The 19,227-nt window shown below is 38.0% G+C and overlaps 1 protein-coding gene across 1 annotated transcript in view; it reads left to right on the forward strand.

Moving 5' to 3' along the window:
* Window positions 1–18,892, forward strand: part of ITGA5 (integrin subunit alpha 5) — a 170,628-nt gene extending 151,736 nt beyond the window's left edge. Inside the window, exons 19-30 of the mRNA XM_053708269.1 lie at window positions 5,398–5,465; window positions 5,966–6,116; window positions 7,739–7,831; window positions 9,173–9,252; window positions 9,460–9,540; window positions 12,565–12,670; window positions 12,872–13,030; window positions 13,118–13,216; window positions 13,750–13,869; window positions 14,547–14,648; window positions 14,890–15,012; window positions 15,978–18,892. Of these exons, the coding sequence (XP_053564244.1) occupies window positions 5,398–5,465; window positions 5,966–6,116; window positions 7,739–7,831; window positions 9,173–9,252; window positions 9,460–9,540; window positions 12,565–12,670; window positions 12,872–13,030; window positions 13,118–13,216; window positions 13,750–13,869; window positions 14,547–14,648; window positions 14,890–15,012; window positions 15,978–16,061 (1,266 nt within the window). The 3' untranslated portion in view covers window positions 16,062–18,892. The remainder of the gene's footprint in view (window positions 1–5,397; window positions 5,466–5,965; window positions 6,117–7,738; window positions 7,832–9,172; window positions 9,253–9,459; window positions 9,541–12,564; window positions 12,671–12,871; window positions 13,031–13,117; window positions 13,217–13,749; window positions 13,870–14,546; window positions 14,649–14,889; window positions 15,013–15,977) is intronic.
* The last annotated feature ends 335 nt before the right edge of the window (window positions 18,893–19,227 follow it).

A 19,227-nucleotide genomic window follows, 5' to 3' on the forward strand; every position in this document is an offset into this window, starting at 1 on the left:
ATGCAACGCCGTGATTGGAGGAAGCCGGATTCGGCATTTTGGACCCGCGAAGACGGCTTGTGACGGGCAGAGGAAGTGCTGGAGCAGCTGTCTGGATTAAAAGGCAAGTTTTTGAAGAAAACAAGTGAAATGTCAATTTTGATGAATTAAAGTGCCCTTGTTTTTAATAGGATTATTAAAAACCGGGCACCAATTCATCAAAATTGACATTCACTTTAATATTTCGATCCGATACTACCTTAGGGGGAAACCTCACTTTAGTACGAAGGACCACCTTATCAGCATGAAAAATAAGATAGGGAGAATCAGACTGAAGAGCTGAAAGTTCAGACAGAAATGGCAACAAGGAACAAAACTTCCCAGAATAAGTTTTATATCAACATGCATAGGCTCAAACGGAGCCTGTTGCAAAACTTTAAGAACTAAATTAAGGCTCCATGGGGAAGCAACTGGTTAAAACATAGGCCTGATTCTAACCAGAGCCTGTACAAAGGCTTGAACATCTGGTAAATCTGCCAGACGTTTGTTCAAAATAATAGATAACGCAGAAATCTGACTATTTAGAGTACTGACCGATAAACCCTTATCCAGTCCATCCTGAAGAAAAGACAAAATCTGGGGAATTCTCACCCGGCTCCAGGAGAAACCCTTGGATTCACACCAAGAAAGATATTTACGCCATATCTTATGGTAAATCTCTTGCGAGTAACCATTTTTCGAGTCTGAATCATAGTTTCAATAACTGCACCAGAAAAACCACACTTAGACAGAACTAGGCATTCAATCTCCAAGCAGTTAGCTTCAGAGAATCTAGGTTTGGATAGAGGAAAGCACCTTGAAGTAGGTCTTTCCTCTGAGATCACCTCCAAGGAGGTAGAGCTGACATCCTCACTAGATCCACGAGCCAGATCCTGCGAGGCCATGCAGGAGCTATTGGAATCACAGATGCGCTCTCCTGTTTGATACCAGCAATGACTCGTGGAAGGAGAGCAAACGGAGTAAACCGATAAGCCAAATAAAACCTCCAAGGAACCGCTAGAGTATCTAGAACGGCCTGAGGATCCCTTGACCTTGAACCGTACTTTGGAACCTTGGCGTTTTGACGGGACGCCATCAGATCCAATTCTGGAACCCCCCATTTGAGGTTTATCTGAGAGAACCCTTACGGATGGAGAGCCCACTCCCCAGGATGAAAGGTCTGTCGGCTCAGAAAATCTGCTTCCCAATTGTCCACTCCTGGAATGTGGATGGCAGATAGGAGACAGTTGTGGGCTTCCGCCCACTGCAAAATGCGAGTCACCTCCTTCATGGCTAAGGAACTCTGAGTCCCTCCCTGGTGGTTGATGTAAGCCACTGAGGTGATGTCAGATTGGAATCTTATAAACCGGACCAGCAACAGTTGCGGCCATGCTGATAGGGCATTGAAGATAGCTCTCAACTCCAAGATGTTTATGGGAAGAAAGGACTCGTCCCGAGACCCCAGGCCCTGAGCCTTTAGAGGGCCCCAAACAGCTCCCCAGCCTGACAGGCTGGCGTCCTTTGTCACAATTTCCCAGGAAGGTCTCTGAAAGCAAGTGCCCCAAGACAGATGTTCCTGTGACACCCACTACAAGAGAGTTTCTTGTTAGAGGGTCCAGATTTATCCATTGAGATAAGTCCGAATGATGTCAGATTCATTGACGGAGCATACACAGTTGCAGCAGTCGTAGATGGAACCGAGCAAAAGGAATGATGTCCATGGATGCCACCATCAGACCAATCACCTCCAAGCATTGGGCCACAGATGGATGAAAGGCAGACAGCAGAAAAAGGCAGGAAGCAAGAATCTTGTCTTTTCTAACCCACGTCAGAAAAATCTTCATGGACAGGGAATCTATTATAGTCCCAAGGAAACACTTTGGTAGATGGAACAAGAGAACTTTTTTCCAAATTCACCTTCCACCCATGGGAACGTAGATAAGACAACAGCATCTCTGTATGAGATTGGGCTAGTTGAAAAGATGACGCTTGAACCAAGATGTCGTCTAGATAAGGCACCACAGCAATTTCCTGGGATCTGATCACCGCCAATAGAGCCCCCAGAACCTTTGTGAATATTCTGGGAGCCGTGGCCAGGCCGAAAGGAAGTGCAACAAATTTGACGTGCCTGTCCAGAAAAGCAAACCTCAGATACTGATGGTGTTCCCTGTGAATAGGAACTTGAAGGTATGTGTCCTTCAGGTCTATGGTCGTCATAAACTGACCTTCCTGTACCAAAGGAAGAATGCAACGAATAGTTTCTATCTTGAAGGACGGAACCCTGAGGAATTTGTTGAGACACTTTAGTAGGGCTGGGCAATATGGGGAGAAAAAAAATTACGATTTAAAACGCAATTGCATCACGATTTTCTTATACTCTACTAGAAAACCTTAATTTTGCACACGTGACGGGTCTCTCCCACTGAGCAGTCAGCGTTCCTGGGCTGGTCCCAGGGAGGAGGGCGGTGGGTATAGACTGGGAAGGAGGTTTGTAGCATGAGTGGCCCATTGTAATATAACATCGACATGACACTGGCTTTGCTTGACGAAAAAGAGAGCCTGCCCCCCACCTAAACCATACTGGAATGGGGGGCGGAACCTACATGCTGATTTAGTCAGCAGAAGGCTTCTTGTTTTGCTTTCCCTTGTTCCAGGACTGGTTGGATTTCCACGTTGATCTGGGTTGATACGGCTTTGAAGAGGACTTTTGAACGTTAAAGTTACAAAAGGAACGAAAATTAGGAGTCTGACGACCTCTAGATCTATTCTTCTTGTCCTGAGATAGGAAAGATCCCTTTCCACCTGTAATCTCTGAAATGATCTCTGCCAGACCAGGTCCAAACAGTCTTTCCCTTGTAGGGTAAAGCCAAAAACTTGGCCTTAGGAGAGACATCAGCCGATCAAGATTTTAACCACAGAGCCCTTCGGGCTAATACCGTGAAGCTAGACATCTTAGCTCCCAGACAAACTATCTGCATATTGGCATCACAGATAAAAGTATTGGCCAATTTGAGAGCCTTGATCCTGTCCTGGATCTCCTCTACTGTAGTTTCCTCTGTAATAAGATTAGACAATGCAGCTCCCGCAACCGTACTTGCTGCAGTTTGCCACTGTAACCCTTGATGTATGTACATCTTTTTTTAAGTAAGCTTCTAGCTTCTTGTCCATTGGGTCCTTGAAAGAGCAACTATCCTCTATATGAATGGAGGTTCTCTTAGCCAGAGTAGAAATAGCTCCTTCTACCTTAGGAACAGTGCGCCATGAGTCACGAATAGTTAGCAACAGGAAACATCTTCTTAAAAAACAGGGAAAGGGGAAAAAGGAACCGCTGGCTTATCCCATTCCTGAGCTATAATTTCAGACATCTTTCTAGGGACCGGAATAAACCTCCTCAGAAGATAGGGAATCATCTACTCTATCCAATTTAGAAGATTTTGCTGTCAACTACACAACCAAAGGTTTAGAGTCATCTAAATTAGCTAGGACATCCTTCAATAGTAATCGGAGGTGTTCAAGCTTAAATCTAAAATTAACCTCTTCAGATTCTGAAGATTTTTCTGCTAAAGTGTCAGTCTGAGATCTCACCTTCATAAGCTACTGAAGTATTCTCCTCATCAGACAACTGAGCGAGAGTGGCTAATGCCGTCCTAGAGTCAGAAGCCTTAGAGACAGGCAAATGATTAGATTTTCTCTTGCGCTTATCCATTGCAGGGAAACCTGACAAAGCCGCTGTTGCTGCGGAGTAAACCTGAGCGGCAAAATCCCCCAGTAAATAAACACCCCCAGATTTAGCAAACATAGAAGGCACAGAATGAGAAACATTTAAGGCTTGGGACATTTGAGGAGAAAGCTGAGGCATGTCACGCACAGCATTTTCCTGAGAGACACTTGGCTCAGAAAGGAGTAATTTATCTCTACATTTTAGAGAGTAATTTTGTTCCTCATGCTTATAAAAAAAAAAAAAACATGTTTAGAGGCTCAAATTGTCCTGCCAATGCAAACACTTGTCCACAGACATTGATTGTTCTAAATCAGAATCCATTACTGTAGCCACAGTCAGAGAAAAAAATTATCAAAAAAATTATTTTGGTTGAAAAAATGTTTAAGCAGCCTAAAATAAATAACCTCAGATGCCTGAGGCTTCTACCGTACAGGAGAAAATTACCCCAGTAGTAATTGGAAAGGCAGACTTTACTGATGCCATTCTGATCTTGCCTCTAACGAACCGCTTAGATGCGATCAAGGTTCCGACCAGACTCTCGATGCGAGGCACACCTACACATCACAATCTCACTGAGCTCCGTTCCGGAATACCGGAAGTGCAGGCATTACGTGAACGGGGAGAAAAACACTGTGCCACTAGAATCGCACGCAAAAGAAACGGCTAATAAAAACCGTTGTAACTCTCTGAACAACTGTCCCCACATGAACTTAGGAATATGTGGGTAAACAGGAAAGTGCTTGATAAGGAAACCGCTAAGTACAATCTCTCCTCTACCGTGCAAGTGTCTCCAATAACATATTGCCCCAACAATAAAGATATACGGTACTCCTCATCTCACTGAGCTCCGTCAAGTGTAAAAACTCTTCAACTGTCTCTACTGTGCATTGATCCTATTTCAGCCCATAAAGTAAATCTGTCCCCAAAGTTGTATCCTTGAACTAATAAAGGATAACTTGTCCCAGAAAATGGATCCTAAGAGGTTAACCCCTTAAGTGCTGCTGTCCTTCAGTACCAAGAAGACAAAAGCACTTACCTTAGATCCTGCAGGACAGATGTTGCTCCTTAGGTGTGGCAGGTACTATACTTCCTGTCATGGACCTGTAGGATAATAAAGAACAGAGTAACCAACTCTGGCTTTTGTATCTGGGAAGCAAAGTGTTAAAATAAAAGCAAGGACTACCTCACCGCCTTTTAACTGCTTAAAAGCTGCCACTACTCTTACTAAAGAGATTGACGTGGACACAGCTAAACCCCCAATCCTTGCTTGCAGGGAAAAGTACCCTTAAAAGGAATAAATATCTTCAGACACCATCTTCGCACAACCTCCATTGACAGAGGCAAAGAGAATGACTAGGGTTATATGGGTAAGGCAGTTACACTTAGTAGCTTTGCTGGGGTGCTCTTTGCCGCCTCCTGCTGGCCAGGAGTTAAATATCCCACTAGTAATTGGAATGACATTGTAGACTCTCCATGTCATAGGAAAGAAATTACATTTAAAGAAAGCATTACAAATACTATTACATTAAATTGTTGTACAAACATTTGAAACAAACTAATGTGTTCAAATTTGTTTAATTTTTTATCGTTGCAAAACATTTGCCATCCCTACCTGTAATGTGCCTGGCTTAGTTTTCTCTCTTTGATCGTTGTAACAGGCTCAGATTCAATTAGACTGTGGTGAGGACAACATCTGTGTGCCAGACCTGAAGCTCAGTGTATCAAGGTGAGCCTGAGCATTACGCCCATTGTGCAACAACTTTCCATTGGATTACAGCATCCTAAAAGAATGATTTTAATACTAAGAGGTTTCAGTTTATTTTACGCAAAGGTGTTTGAAACATTATGTATTAGTACTTCTGCGTTTTTATATATAGAATAAAATTATGAAAGTTGCCTTGATTGAAAATGGTGTTAAGTTGCATTTATAAATGATCTAGATACTGAGAGACCCCCCCAAGCTTATCGAATGCTTACAAGACGACCATTTTTTCTTAATCTATGGCCCAGGTGGTCTCATATTCAGTGTGAAAGACTAAAATTCCTTTGATGCTCAAACAGAAGGAAAAAAGTAGATATGATATATACTCTGTTCAGTAGAAGGAACACATGCACTTTTACTGTTGTAATTTAGTTCGGTTTGCTCTTCATATAGCAGATAATTTGTTTGTAAAGGGTTCAGCTGCATTTAGTTTTCTAACTGTATACTGTTCTCTCTAATGTTAGTGATCGTACAGTGCTACACCTGGGTGATGTTAATCACCTGACACTGCTGTTTCATGCCTCCAACGAAGGAGAGGGCGGCGCCTATGAGGCAGAGCTGTACGTCACGTTACCTAGCGAGGCCGAGTATAGCGGTATTGTGAGAAATAATCAGGTGAATATTGTTCTCTAGTTTTATAAAAAGGGATTTTTAGTGCCTACATAAAAGGAAAAAATGTATATATGCTTTAATAACACTTGCATTATCCTACAAAAGACAAGCAAACAAAAGAAAATGTATGTTTTTAATAGCCCAAAACACATTTCTTACCAGAAAGAGAGTGCTATTGTATATCATGATGCATTGTATATACTTGATACTGTTCAATTATGTCTATGGAATAGTAGCAGTTAAACTTATTGCAAATATTTGTATAGGAATTTGTTTTCCCCATAGAGCTCTAGGTCTTTACACCCATTGGGTCCAGCACTACTAACCTGATTGGACCCGTAGATTATTCTTCTACCTTCCCTGACATCAGGCATATGTACATCAGTTTGTGAAAGAAATAAATCTTAAAATACCATCCTTTATAAGGAAGAAGGAGAAAATAAGTTGTTGTTGTTCTCCCTTATAATCCCAACCCATAAATTGTCATTGAAACTGCACTGTACAAGATGTAATTGTAAATATTGAATAACCCCTCTACTGTATAAGTCCTTTGTTATTTATTTACACATTATTTGAGGTTAATTCTTAAACTGACCTAAAGCCCATATTTTTTATTTTGTGTTTCAGACAGAGCATACCATTTTAGACAACTTTCCAGTTTGCTTATATTGTCAAATTTGCTTAATTCTTGTGGTATCCTTTGTTGAAGGAACAGCAACACAGTACTGGGAGCTAGCTGTATACGTGCAGCCACCAATCAGAATCTAGCTTGCAGTAGTGCACTTCTGCTCCTGAGTCTACCTAAGTATGCTTTTCAGAAAAGGATGCCAAGAGAACAGCACTAATTAGACTTTTACTGGAGTAAACTGGAAAGTTGTTGTAAAATTCTATGCTCTGAGTCATTAGTTTTATTTTAACTTTCCCTTTAAGCAACCATTTGTGTTTTGTTCCTGCTTTGTTAAAGGTACAGTCTACTCCAGGATTGTTATTTTTTTATAACCGACAGATAATCCCTTTTATTACCCATTCCCCAGTTTTGCATAAACATAGTGATATATACTTCAGTGATTACCTTGCGTCTAAGCCTCTGCAGACTGCCCCCTTTTTTAATGTTTAAAAAGATAGATAATCCCTTTTTATTATCCATTCCCCGGTTTTCCATAACCAACACAGTTAAAATACACTTTTTACCTCTGTGATTACCTTGTATCTAAGCCTCTGCAGAATGCCCCTTTATCTAATTTCTTTTGACAGACTTGCATTTTAGCCAATCAGTGCTGACTCATAAATAATTCCATGGAAGTGAGCACAGTTATCTATATGGCACACAGGAACTAGCGCTGTCTAGCTGTGAAAAACGGTCAATGCTCTGAGACAAGAGACGTTCTTCAAGGGCTTATAAATTAGCATATGAGCTTACCAAGGTTTAGCTTTCAAAAAGAATACCAAGAGAACAAAGCAAATCTGATGATACTGGAAAATTGCGTGCTCTGTCTGAATCATGAAAGTTTCATTTTGACTAGACTGTCCCTTTTTAAGCAGGGCTTGTGTTTTGGCAGGAACAAGTTGTATACTCAGCAGGCTGGCTGCTGGAGCTTTTCTCACTTCTGAATGTTTCTCCACAGAACCTCTCAATCTCATCTTGTGCTTATGAATCCGAGAACGAAACCCGTCTGGTGAAATGTGACTTGGGAAACCCAATGAAGTCGGGTGCAAGTGTAAGCATTTTATCTACAGTTTTCTCTATTTCAGAGGTCTGCAACCAGGGAAAGGCAAGGTTTCCGTACACGGACAGTGGTGTCCATGACTAGCCTTGGCAGTGTCCGCCACAACCTTAGTATATCTTTTCTGTCTGATTAAATAATAGGAATAAAAAAAAAAAAATTGTGTGAAAAAAAGTTAGTGGCTTGTCAAGAGACTGCTAGCAATATTCAGTGATAAGTTATGGAATAAATAAAGCCTGAGTGAAATACTGGATGTGTATCTGCATCTGTATAATAACACCCAGCTCTATACAAAGACACAGTAGTGACACTGGCACATGCATATAGCCAGACAAGGGCTGGTTATAGGGTCAGTGGTATCTGCATCAGTATAATAACACCCAGCGCTATATAATGACACAGTAGTGACACTGGCACATGGGTATAGCCAGAGGAGGGCTGGTTATAGGGTCAGTGGTATCTGCATCAGTATAATAACATCCAGCACTATATAATGACACAGTAGTGACACTGGCACGTGGGTATAGCCAGAGGAGGGCTGGTTATAAGATCAGTAGTATCTGCATCAGTATAATAACACCAAACACTAAACAATGACACAGTAGTGACACTGGCACATGGGTATAGCCAGAGGAGGGCTGTTTATAAGATCAGTAGTATCTGCATCAGTATAATAACACTAAACAATGACACAGTAGTGACACTGGCACATGGGTATAGCCAGAGGAGGGCTGGTTATAGGATCAGTGGTATCTGCATCAGTATAATAACACCAAGCACTATATGACACAGTAGTGACACTGGCTCATGGGTATAGTCAGAGGAGGCCTGGTTATAGGATCAGTGGTATCTGCATCAGTATAATAACACCCAGCACTATATAGTGACTCAGTAGTGACACTTGCACATGGGTATAGCCAGAGGAGGGCTGGTTATAGGATCAGCGGTATCTGCATCAGTATAATAAAACCAAGCACTATATAATGACACAGTAGTGACACTGGCTCATGGGTATAGTCAGAGGAGGGTTGGTTATAGGATCAGTGGTATCTGCATCAGTATAATAACACCAAGGACGATAAAATAATGTTTTTAATTTCAAATGTACCTTGGTGTCCTTTACTAAGGTCTGTACTTTGGAAAATGTCCACCACAACCTTTTTCTGTGCCTATCCCTGTCTGCAACACCCCTTTAAATTGAGTCCTATCTTTAGTTGAACCACAATCCTTTGCTACTATTTACACAAAAAGTATTTTGGTTTGTAATTCATAGACATAAAATAGTTATATTGTTTGCAACCAATAGAAATTATATCGATTTGTCTTCCTTTCCAGCTGTGGGGGGGACTGAGATTTACAGTACCGCATCTGAGTGATAAAAACAATAATGTCCAATTTGACTTCCAAATTCTCAGGTATGTCTTAGGACTTCTCTTTTTAAATGTTAGGGTCAAAATTTCTAGAGTAACCTTTTAAAATGTGCATTTTTTAATTAGTATGTATAAATTCATATTTTATATTGCAATAAAATTAATACCGTATGCATTTTCCTTTCCATTGTGCTTAGTTAATCCCTTCTATATTTGTATATAAATCTTCTTCTGTTTTCTTATTTTCGACAGTAAAAACGCAAACAACTCTAAGAGCGAGCTTGTACCATTAAGCCTTCGTGTTGAAGCTTACACTGACGTTTCATTCTTTGGGTAAGTCTGTAAAATACTTTTCCAACTGATAAAAGAAACCTTAACTGTGACCCCAATCTATCTGGATCCAGTGAGGCAAAAATACATTTCCTAACTAATCTAGTTTGAAGTTCGGAAATATACTCTGTGCTTCTGGCAATAGATTAAACAGACGGCCTCATGACTTGTCAATGTTTGTACTAGGTATGTATAGCTAACACTGCTCTGAGTCATATTCTGACACAGATTAAGGGGAAGTGAAGTCATTGCTGAGATCTCTATTATGGTTTAAATTTATATGGGATTAAATTCTAATAAAATATATGTTGGCTGATATGACTTTGAGGCATATATATGTGTGTGTGTGTATATGTATGCCTCAGTTATTATATATATATATATATATATAGCTCAATGTGCATTCGACAACTTAGTCTTGTGAAAGTGAAACGCACTAAGATCTGTCCAGATGGGTTTTTTTTCGTGTTTTTAACTGGGCAAAGTAAGGTGGTAACAGTAATAAAATTAATACAGCATTGATGTCTTGGGCTGTAACAGATCATTATGTTTATGCATCATTATGTTTATGCATTTATTTGTTGCATTGATGATCAAGAGATTTGTACTTTAAGGCAACCACTAAGACAAATATTAGAAAATTGGTCATTTAAAAAAAAACAAACAAAAAAAAAACTTTAATTTTGTTCCACAAATGAAAAGGATTTTGTAAATTGCTTTTGTTTTTCATCTCCATGAAAGAAAATGACTTTCTTCTTTTCTTGATTTTAAAATATAAAGATTTATTTTCATATACATCAGATTCCCAGTTATAAATCCCATGATAAGTAAGGGACCTCTTTTATATGTTGTAAGGTGTGCATTAGGTTTTTATTTTTTAAGTGTATTACCAGTCAGTTGAAAATGTGCCACCTGAGCGTTATATTATAATAATGTAGATAGGGGTAGCAAGACCATGTGTTACAGAATCCAAAAAGTAAGAAGCTATTGATTCCTGGATTTGTCAAGCCCTGACTGATATAGATGTTTAGTGATCCTCTTGCATATATATTTCATAAAGTTCAGCTGTAGGGAGTGCATATTTGTCATGTGCTGTGTATTTTCTTAAAATATGCCACCCTTTTTCATGCTTGGCTAGGGTGTCACTTCCTGTTTTGTTTATGAAGAAAATAGTGTCTGGTGACCTCTTCGTCACAATTGATTTAAAGGGATATTAAACAGTGCTCCTTTGGTAAAAACAAATGCATTAAATCAAAGTATACATAAAAAGAAACAGATTGTGTAAACAAACAGCTTAGTTTTCTTGCAAAATTAGCAGTTTAGCCCCTGCCCACAGTGTGATAAGAGTGGAACATTTTAAAAACTTAAGTTTCATTCTGGCAGTTCTGAGCATTAGCAAATTTTACTCCCTGTTTAGTCTATTCATTTAAAGGGACAGTCAACTCAATGTTTATTGTTTAAAAATATAGGTAATCCCTTTATAACTCATTTACCAGTTTTGCATAACCAACATGGTTATATTAATCTACTTTTTACCTCTGATTACCTTGTATCTAAGCATCTTCTGATAGCCCCCTGATCACATGACTTTTTATTTATTATCTATTGACTTGCATTTTAGCCAATTAGTGCAGTGTCAGCCACAACCCACGGGCATGAGCATAATGTTATCTATATGGCTCACATGAACTAGCATTCTCCTGTTGTGAAAAGCTAATAGATGCTGTCTTTAATGGCGTAGAAACATGCAGAAATGTAGAGGTTTAAATGTTATAAAGTATATTAATAGAACAATGTTGGCTGTGCAAAGCTGGGGAATGGGTATTAAAGGCGTTATCCATCTTTTTAAACAATAACAATTTTGGTGTTGACTGTCCCTTTAATACTAAACCAAGTCTGGAAGTTTTATGACATGCTAGATAAGCTTCCTGTAGACACAACAGCTTCCTTGTAGGGCTGTGACTGGAAGTAATGGACACTGCACAAATGAAATAAAATCAATTTAAATAGATGAATAGTACATATTGCAATGCTTTCTATTTAGTATAAACCACTGCTTAGTCTGTTTCATTGTTGTACTAAAAAGCACTGTTTAATATCCCTTTAACGAGACCTTGTGATTTTTTTATATAAAATGTTTAGTTATGCATAATAAAACAGCTTTGCAATATATTTTCATTAGTTATTTTGACTATTTTCATGTAATCTAGCTCTGACAATTGAGTCTGAGGGCTAACTAACCAGGCTACATATCTTTTCCTAACAGAATAACAATTGCAAAACAAATCACTTTATACTATCTTTATGACTGGGACTAGCTGTCTGCAGACTAAAGCCCAGACTTACTCCGCCAAATAAGGCAAACAGTGGCCAGAGTTTGGTTACTGAATATAAAGGATGTTAATTTGTTTAAACAACATTAAGACTTTGAATAATTTCTGATGCATAAATCAAGCACTGTTGCAAAGTAAAAGCATTTAACAGTCAATTTGTAAAATAAAAAAAATAAAAAAGTGCATTGTTTTGCAGGCCTGGGAAGCACCCCTTGAAAACACTCATAAATGTTAACTTTATCTTTAAAGGGACATGAAACTCAAGAATGTTCTTTCATGATTCAGATAGAGCATGCAACTTTCTACTTCTATTATCGACTTTTCTTCTTTCTCTTAGTATATCTTTTTTGTTTTTATATAAAAAGCTCAGGAGCATGCATGAGTTTAGAGCACTATATGGCAGCAGTTTTGCAAGAATTATTTCCATTTGCAAAAACCCTATATGGCAGCCCTATTTCTTGCCATGTAGTGCTCCAGACATATAGGTATCTGCTGTCTGAATAACAAGAACATTGTGGGGTTTAATATCCCTTTTATAACATTATTTGGCACAAGTTGTGCTCAAACCGTTTCCTGTCAGTTGCTATAGCAATTCAAGCAGCTTCATACACATAATAGAACATTTTGAGTTTAATTGCTACTTCTTTTTTTTTTTAAAGTCTGTAAACTAAAATTGTGATTTATCTCCTGACAGGGTGTCAAAGCCAGATACTGTTACCTTCCCAATTGCTAAATGGAAACCGAGCAAGGAGCCTACTAATGAACAGGAAGTTGGCCCAGAGGTCAAACACGTTTATGAGGTAAAAAAAAACAAATAAAAATAGTGTAGTGTGTGTAACTAGTGTGAACTCACACACTGGTGGAAAACTCAAAACTTGTGTGCTGTACTTTATATTCTACTATTTATTTGCTTTATATAAGGGTCAGTATAATCATTTTATTATAGATGTATCCCTCTGGGGTAGAATTGGTGTTGTCATCTGGTTTCTCTCTATTTGTAGCTGGTGAACAATGGACCTAGCTCCATTAGTCATGGGATTGTGGAACTGAGTTGTCCAATGAAGCTAAATCATGAGCATTTGATGTACATCATGAAATATTCTGCTCAAGGCATGGGCAACTGCACCTCTAAGCACATGGCCAACCACCTCAATTTGCTGGTAAGTAAATATTAGCCTATACTCTTTGTGGCGGGGGGGGGGGGTTACTTTTTCTGTTATTTAAGTTGAGATTTCTTTGCAATACAGCATTCCCCTACTAAACAGCCAACCCAGAACCCGAACTCTGCTCATCACGTGGAGCGCAGAGATACTTCACGGCTTTCCCCCAGCGTATCAAATCTCCTGGTAAGCACCGCTTTTATACTGTCATTTCTCAGCAGTGGATTGCAAAAGCTTTACCCAGGGACCTTCACCTAGTATATTTTATATCCTTGTTATGACCAATTAAGGACAGATATAAACAAGCGTCTGCACATATTTAGCATTCACTGTGCAGCATGTTGCTGGATTGAGGATTTAAATTTAAAATGCACTATGTCTCTTTGGAGTGTTGTGGGGGGGGGGACTATTTCACAGTTAAATTACAGGAAAAGTGGGCAAAATAATGAAAGATTGTTTGTAATGTGCATTACAAACAATTGTTTAAACCATTTAGGGTGAATTACATTTTTGCATTTTGGCTTGGTCAGTAACTGTTGTACAAGTTTGTATCTATTCTCATCTTGTTACTTGAAACACCAGCATTGTTTAGGAATGTAACAACTGAACACTAATTACTGCACATATAATGTAGATAAACACCCACTGGCTTATAAAAATGTATGAATGGATTGTGTCATTGTTTTGTATTCAAAAATTATTTGTATCTGTCTGGCTAGAGGTGTAATGAGCGGCAGGTGGAGTGCTTCCGTCTACGCTGTGAGGTCGGCTCACTGGAAAGAAACCAACGTGCTATCCTTCAAGTCTACTTCCGTGTCTGGGCAGATACATTTTTACAAGTAAGAAAATTCCCACCACGGTCATTTACCCCATCCATAAAATGTTATAGAAGTCCTTACTGGTCCACATAAAAAAATAGGAACAGTTCTATATATCTTTCAGAGCCTGTGAACAATACAAACGCTCTTAAAGGGACAGTATACACTCATTTTCATATAACTGCATGTAATAGACACTACTATAAAGAATAAGATTCACAGATACTGATATAAAAATCGAGTATAAAACTGTTTAAAAACTTACTTAGAAGCTGTCAGTTTGGCTCTGTTGAAAATGTAGCTGGAAAGCCCACTGCAAGTGGCAAATAAGACACTCCCCCCCTCCCCCTTCTTTTACATATGAAAAGACCCTTTACACAAGCAGGAGCAAGCTGGAGAAGGTAGTCGACAGTATTCACATAAAACTTTGGGGCTTGGTTAGGAGTCTGAAAATCAGAGCAATATTATTTAAAAATAAGCAAAACTATACATTTATTTAAAAAAAAAAACTTTATGGGCTATATAAATAGATCATCTACAAAACATATATGCAAAGAAAAAATGAGTGTATAATGTCCCTTTAAGTTACCATGAGATATTGTATGGCGCTGCCACCTGCTGGACATTTAAGTGCATTGTTCTAGGTAGAAAGAAACCATTTCAGTTTGTTTTTTTTTTTTTGTTTTTGTTTTTTTTAGAAAGAGAACCAGGCATTCACTATGCAGTGTGAAGCAGCATATAAAATACAGAAACTTCCCTACAAGATCCTACCACAAGTCTATCCACAAGGTTTACATCCGGTAAGTTTTTATTTTACAGTCTGTGTATATTTAAAATAAAAATAAAAAAAAGCTTAATAATTGTCATGTAAAAAATAAAGTTTAAATAATGGTCTTTTGTGTGCATGACATTAGCATTTACTGTCCTTTTTAATATAAAAGCTTTTTAGCTGGTACGGTCTTTAAATAGCTGAAATATGTTTACTAATTATTCCTTTATTTGTGGTGTTGTAAGTTGTCATATGGTTATCTATTTCTTTAGGTCAATACCACAGTTCATTGGGCTAAACCAGAGAGTAGCCATGGAGTACCTCTGTGGATCATTATTTTAGCCATTTTAATTGGACTACTTCTACTGGCATTACTTATATATGTTCTATACAAGGTAAGTAAAAAAAAAATTGGAAACAATGTTGCACCAAAACGCTCATAAATAGTGCAATTTTACCTAAGTATATCAGGGATGGCCAACTGGCGGTCCAAGGGCCTTATACGACCCTCTTCACTAGTCTTTGTGGCCCCAGGGAAAAAGTAGAACTAAGAATGAGTGTGATAATTTTTCCTATGACCCTGGTAAAAAGTAAAACTAAAAATGTTTTCTTTGGGGTGGCCAAAACTAAAATTAGCCTTCTGAAGGGGATAACAGCGGATAAGGGCTACTCTGAAACCTTCCCTAATCCACTGGACATTTTTTAGGAAGAATATTTGAGTTTAATAACCATAAATTGTATATGCTTGTACAATATTTACGTGCGACCATTACTGATTTTTTTAGAACCTGTCAAGTGTGTGACCTAATACCCAAACTTTATATCACAAACACACACTGTCTGTGTTATGGAACATTTCCAAAATTCTATTATATGAAATGGTTTGTTCCTAGTCTTCTATATGTATGTAATAGTTAAGTGAATGTTCCTCCTCATCTATCATTTTGCCAACTGTTATTTGCCTCCATGCCTAATTTTAGATTTGTGTGGTTTTAATATTGATGTGTCCTTAGATGTCCTTACATTTTGGATGCATCAACTAATGTGAGTTTTAAAGGGACATTAAATGTTTTTTATTGCATCTAGGAAAGTTTGTTTTTAAAATGTATGTGTTTTTTTCATTTACACATTTATTTTGTTTGAAACTTAATATAAATATCAGTGTGAGTATTTTTAAGGGGGGATTTTTTGCATGGGCATGTCCATCCACCAGTAGTATTTGAGTATTTGTCCTTATGTCAACTAGTGAACAAACCATATTATTTCCTGTGAGTTTATTTTTCCCGAAATAATTTTCTCTTATGCTGTTTTTGACAAAACCATGTTATCATTTTTTTGATCTTTTTGTTCCTCATTACAGCTCGGCTTCTTTAAGCGCTCCTTGCCATATGGGACTGCAATGGAAAAAGCTGAACTGAAACCTCAGGCAACCTCTGAAGCCTAAACTATCTCCAGCCTCCTCATCCTTTGCACTGCTAAAGAATATTTAAAAAGAAAAAAAGCTGAACGAAAGAACATTAAAGTTGAATCGTTTTTGGAGGGACAGTGTATATCTTCACTGATTCTCCTGCGGAATAAGAACCAATATTCTTCCACCAGAAATTATGAGACCATTTTCCTGACTTTCATTTATGGCGATGAACTTTTGTGAAGCAAGCCTTGAGGATTATTTTATTTAAAAGTTCAGGACTTTTCCTCAGGCTGCCCATGACAAGAAACGGGATTGAATTATTCCAACTCACTATAACAAAAACAATTTTTCAGGTGGTGTTCCAAAGCTCGTCTTTCGCAGCTCGCATGGTTTTCAGAGGATTTGAGAAACAATGCGTCAGTCTTGTCTTGCGCCCTCAGCTGTAAATCCAGCCTTCTCTGCTCCTGAATGTACAAGGAGATGGAGAAAATGATGCTGTATGAGCATCTGTAGCGGACATTTTCCAAAGTTGATGACTTAATATTGTCTATTGAATTTGATGAGGTATTTTTAAGCAGTGTTTCTGAAGGAAAAATACGATGTAAATGTACTGTGCTTCTAGCACGTTGTGTGTGCAGTTCTATGCAAATTATGTCCCATTGTATAATGTTGTAATCAGCACAATACCATGGGCACATAGGTGAGACAAGCTTCTTGGACATTAAGACAGACAAAGGGATGCTTATACACAAGTATGTTTTATCAGGAGTGCTTAACTGTTTTGTTCTGTACTTGTGCACTAGTTTTCCCCTCTGCTTGGGCGTGAGCAGGATTAATCTCCAGCACTAGGAAACTGCTTTATGTATAATAGCCACTAAGGTGGGTGGACCTTCCTTGACCGCTCACAAAAACCTACATCTCAATCCAGCTGTAAACTTACAACAGTTAGTGACCATAAAAATCTCTTTTAGGAAGAGATTTGTTACCAACCGTTATGTTTACTGCTGAAATGTGATTTAGCCCCAGGTCTGGGTTAGATTAGTAGAGAAACATACGACTCCTCCGCATTACTCAAGCATTCAACTCTACTTTTTTTTTTTTTTTGACAGTCACCTCTTGAAACTGAGGATAGACTGTTTTCCATAGGAACCCAGCTTTATCTTTATATTGGAGTGTTGCTTTTTGGGCACATTCTTTATCTAAAACACTATTTCACAAGTATCATTTTGTCTGTATTAAACCTTGATGAGTTCCTGTGGAGTAGCAAAGATAAATAACTTGTAGGTGGACTGAAGACTCAGGGTGTCATGTTCTTCACGTTGGTGCCTTCACATGTAGTGCTCTGAGAGCATCTAGATTTATTGGGTGTTGGTTTACAGGATTCTATAACCTGTTACCTTTTTATGTACTATGTACAGGGCACCAAAACATTTCTGTAACTTGGCAGAGAATTGTATACCAAAGCCGCAAGCGTCTTAAGCCATGTTACAATTATGGGTCTCCTACCCAACTCTGAGCACTGACTATTGCAAAGCTATAGTAACCACTTCAATGCAGGGGGACCTTTTAGTTCATTGTGGTGCTTATTTTGTTGCCAGGTTCCCTACATTAAGTGTTAAACACATGGACACAAGGCTTTGCTGTTTGGCTAATATTTAAAATGTGTTGCAAGTGCAATATATGTGTTTTTAACTGTTTATTAAATATTTTTTTACTATATATTTCTTATGAAATGTAATATGTGGTCGGCTATTCTGAAGATCCCTTTTTCATATATACATTTAAAAAATATTTCCCTAAATCAACCAAAGGGGTGACAATGTGACCATTATGGGTTTTTTGATGGTCACCATGCCCTACAGCTAACTGTGTAAACAATGGTAATGTTTGTATATTTGCCATTTATGTCCTTGGTAGTCATATGTCTATGCAATATTCTTGTAAAAATGGGTATATAACAAAGTGAGTGGTATGTAATGAAAAGCTTTGCACTACTACTATTGCTATACCAAGTTTGCATTTTAATGTAGGGTCACTCATCTGCTGATGGCAACACTAGTTATGACTAGCAAATGCTGGCATTGCCTTTATTAGTCAGCGTTTGCAGTGGTAAGTCTGCAATTGCCATTACTTATGCCTAATCAGTCTACAGGGCAGAGCTGAAATCCGTGTAAAACACATCAGCAGATAAATAATTCCTTGCTTAACCAATCCTGTGTGCGAGATTTTATGAAAGTCTCATTTGGACATATATTTGTGCTAAGCCTTTAATTGTGTGTTATTACAATTAATGCTAAGATGTTTTTATTATATTTTTTTTTCCTCCCATATTGGGTGATTTTTATAATATATATATTTTTTTTTTTTATTCCCCCGCCCCCCTCAAACTTTTTGAGAAGGCCTAGCACACAGCAAATATTACTAAATAACCAAAGAAATTATGTGGGAGGGTTGGCTACTGTTGTAATAAAGATAAAAATGAATCCAAAATTGTATATTATTTATCTTCATCAAATGTAGTACTGTCTTTTTTTTTTTTTTTCCTCTCCAATGTATATATATATTTTCCACGTTGCATTTTTGTTATGGTAATCAGAAACGGCAGACCTGCTGCTATACATCTATGCTATCCTGACATCTTGCTATTACAGCTGTTGCTGCATCCTGATACTGACAAGTGGAGAGTCTATTTTAGAACATACTTTGCTTGCGGGATCAATCATGAAACTTTCCATTTTCTGAGTCTTTTAATTCTGATTCTTTAAATAAAAAAGGGTCATTTGATACATTATGTTGCTAAATTGGTCAATGTTTAATTTTATTCCACTGGAAATAAAACCCAATAAAAAAAAAACTGCCTAGAATCTCTAAATATCTTTTGTCAAATATACCTTCATTAAAACCTCAGTACATTTGAGCTGACCTCTATATTAGCATAAAGAATATAATTGTAGAGATAACCTTTCAGTAGCAATTGTAAAATATTTATAGTCCGTATATTGTTGTCATTTTACAATGTTTAAAGGGACACTCAAGTCAAAATCACACTTTCATGAATCAGAGCAGGCAAACAATGTGTAGTTTCAGCACTAGTGATGCTGAAACTGTTTTTACAGGGATACTAAACCCAATTTTGTTTCTTTCACGATTCAGAGCATGCCATTTTAAGCAATTTTGGAATTTACTCCTATTTTTTCTT

This window comes from Bombina bombina, chromosome 3, assembly GCF_027579735.1.
Source record: "Bombina bombina isolate aBomBom1 chromosome 3, aBomBom1.pri, whole genome shotgun sequence".
Taxonomy (NCBI): Eukaryota; Metazoa; Chordata; class Amphibia; order Anura; family Bombinatoridae; genus Bombina; species Bombina bombina.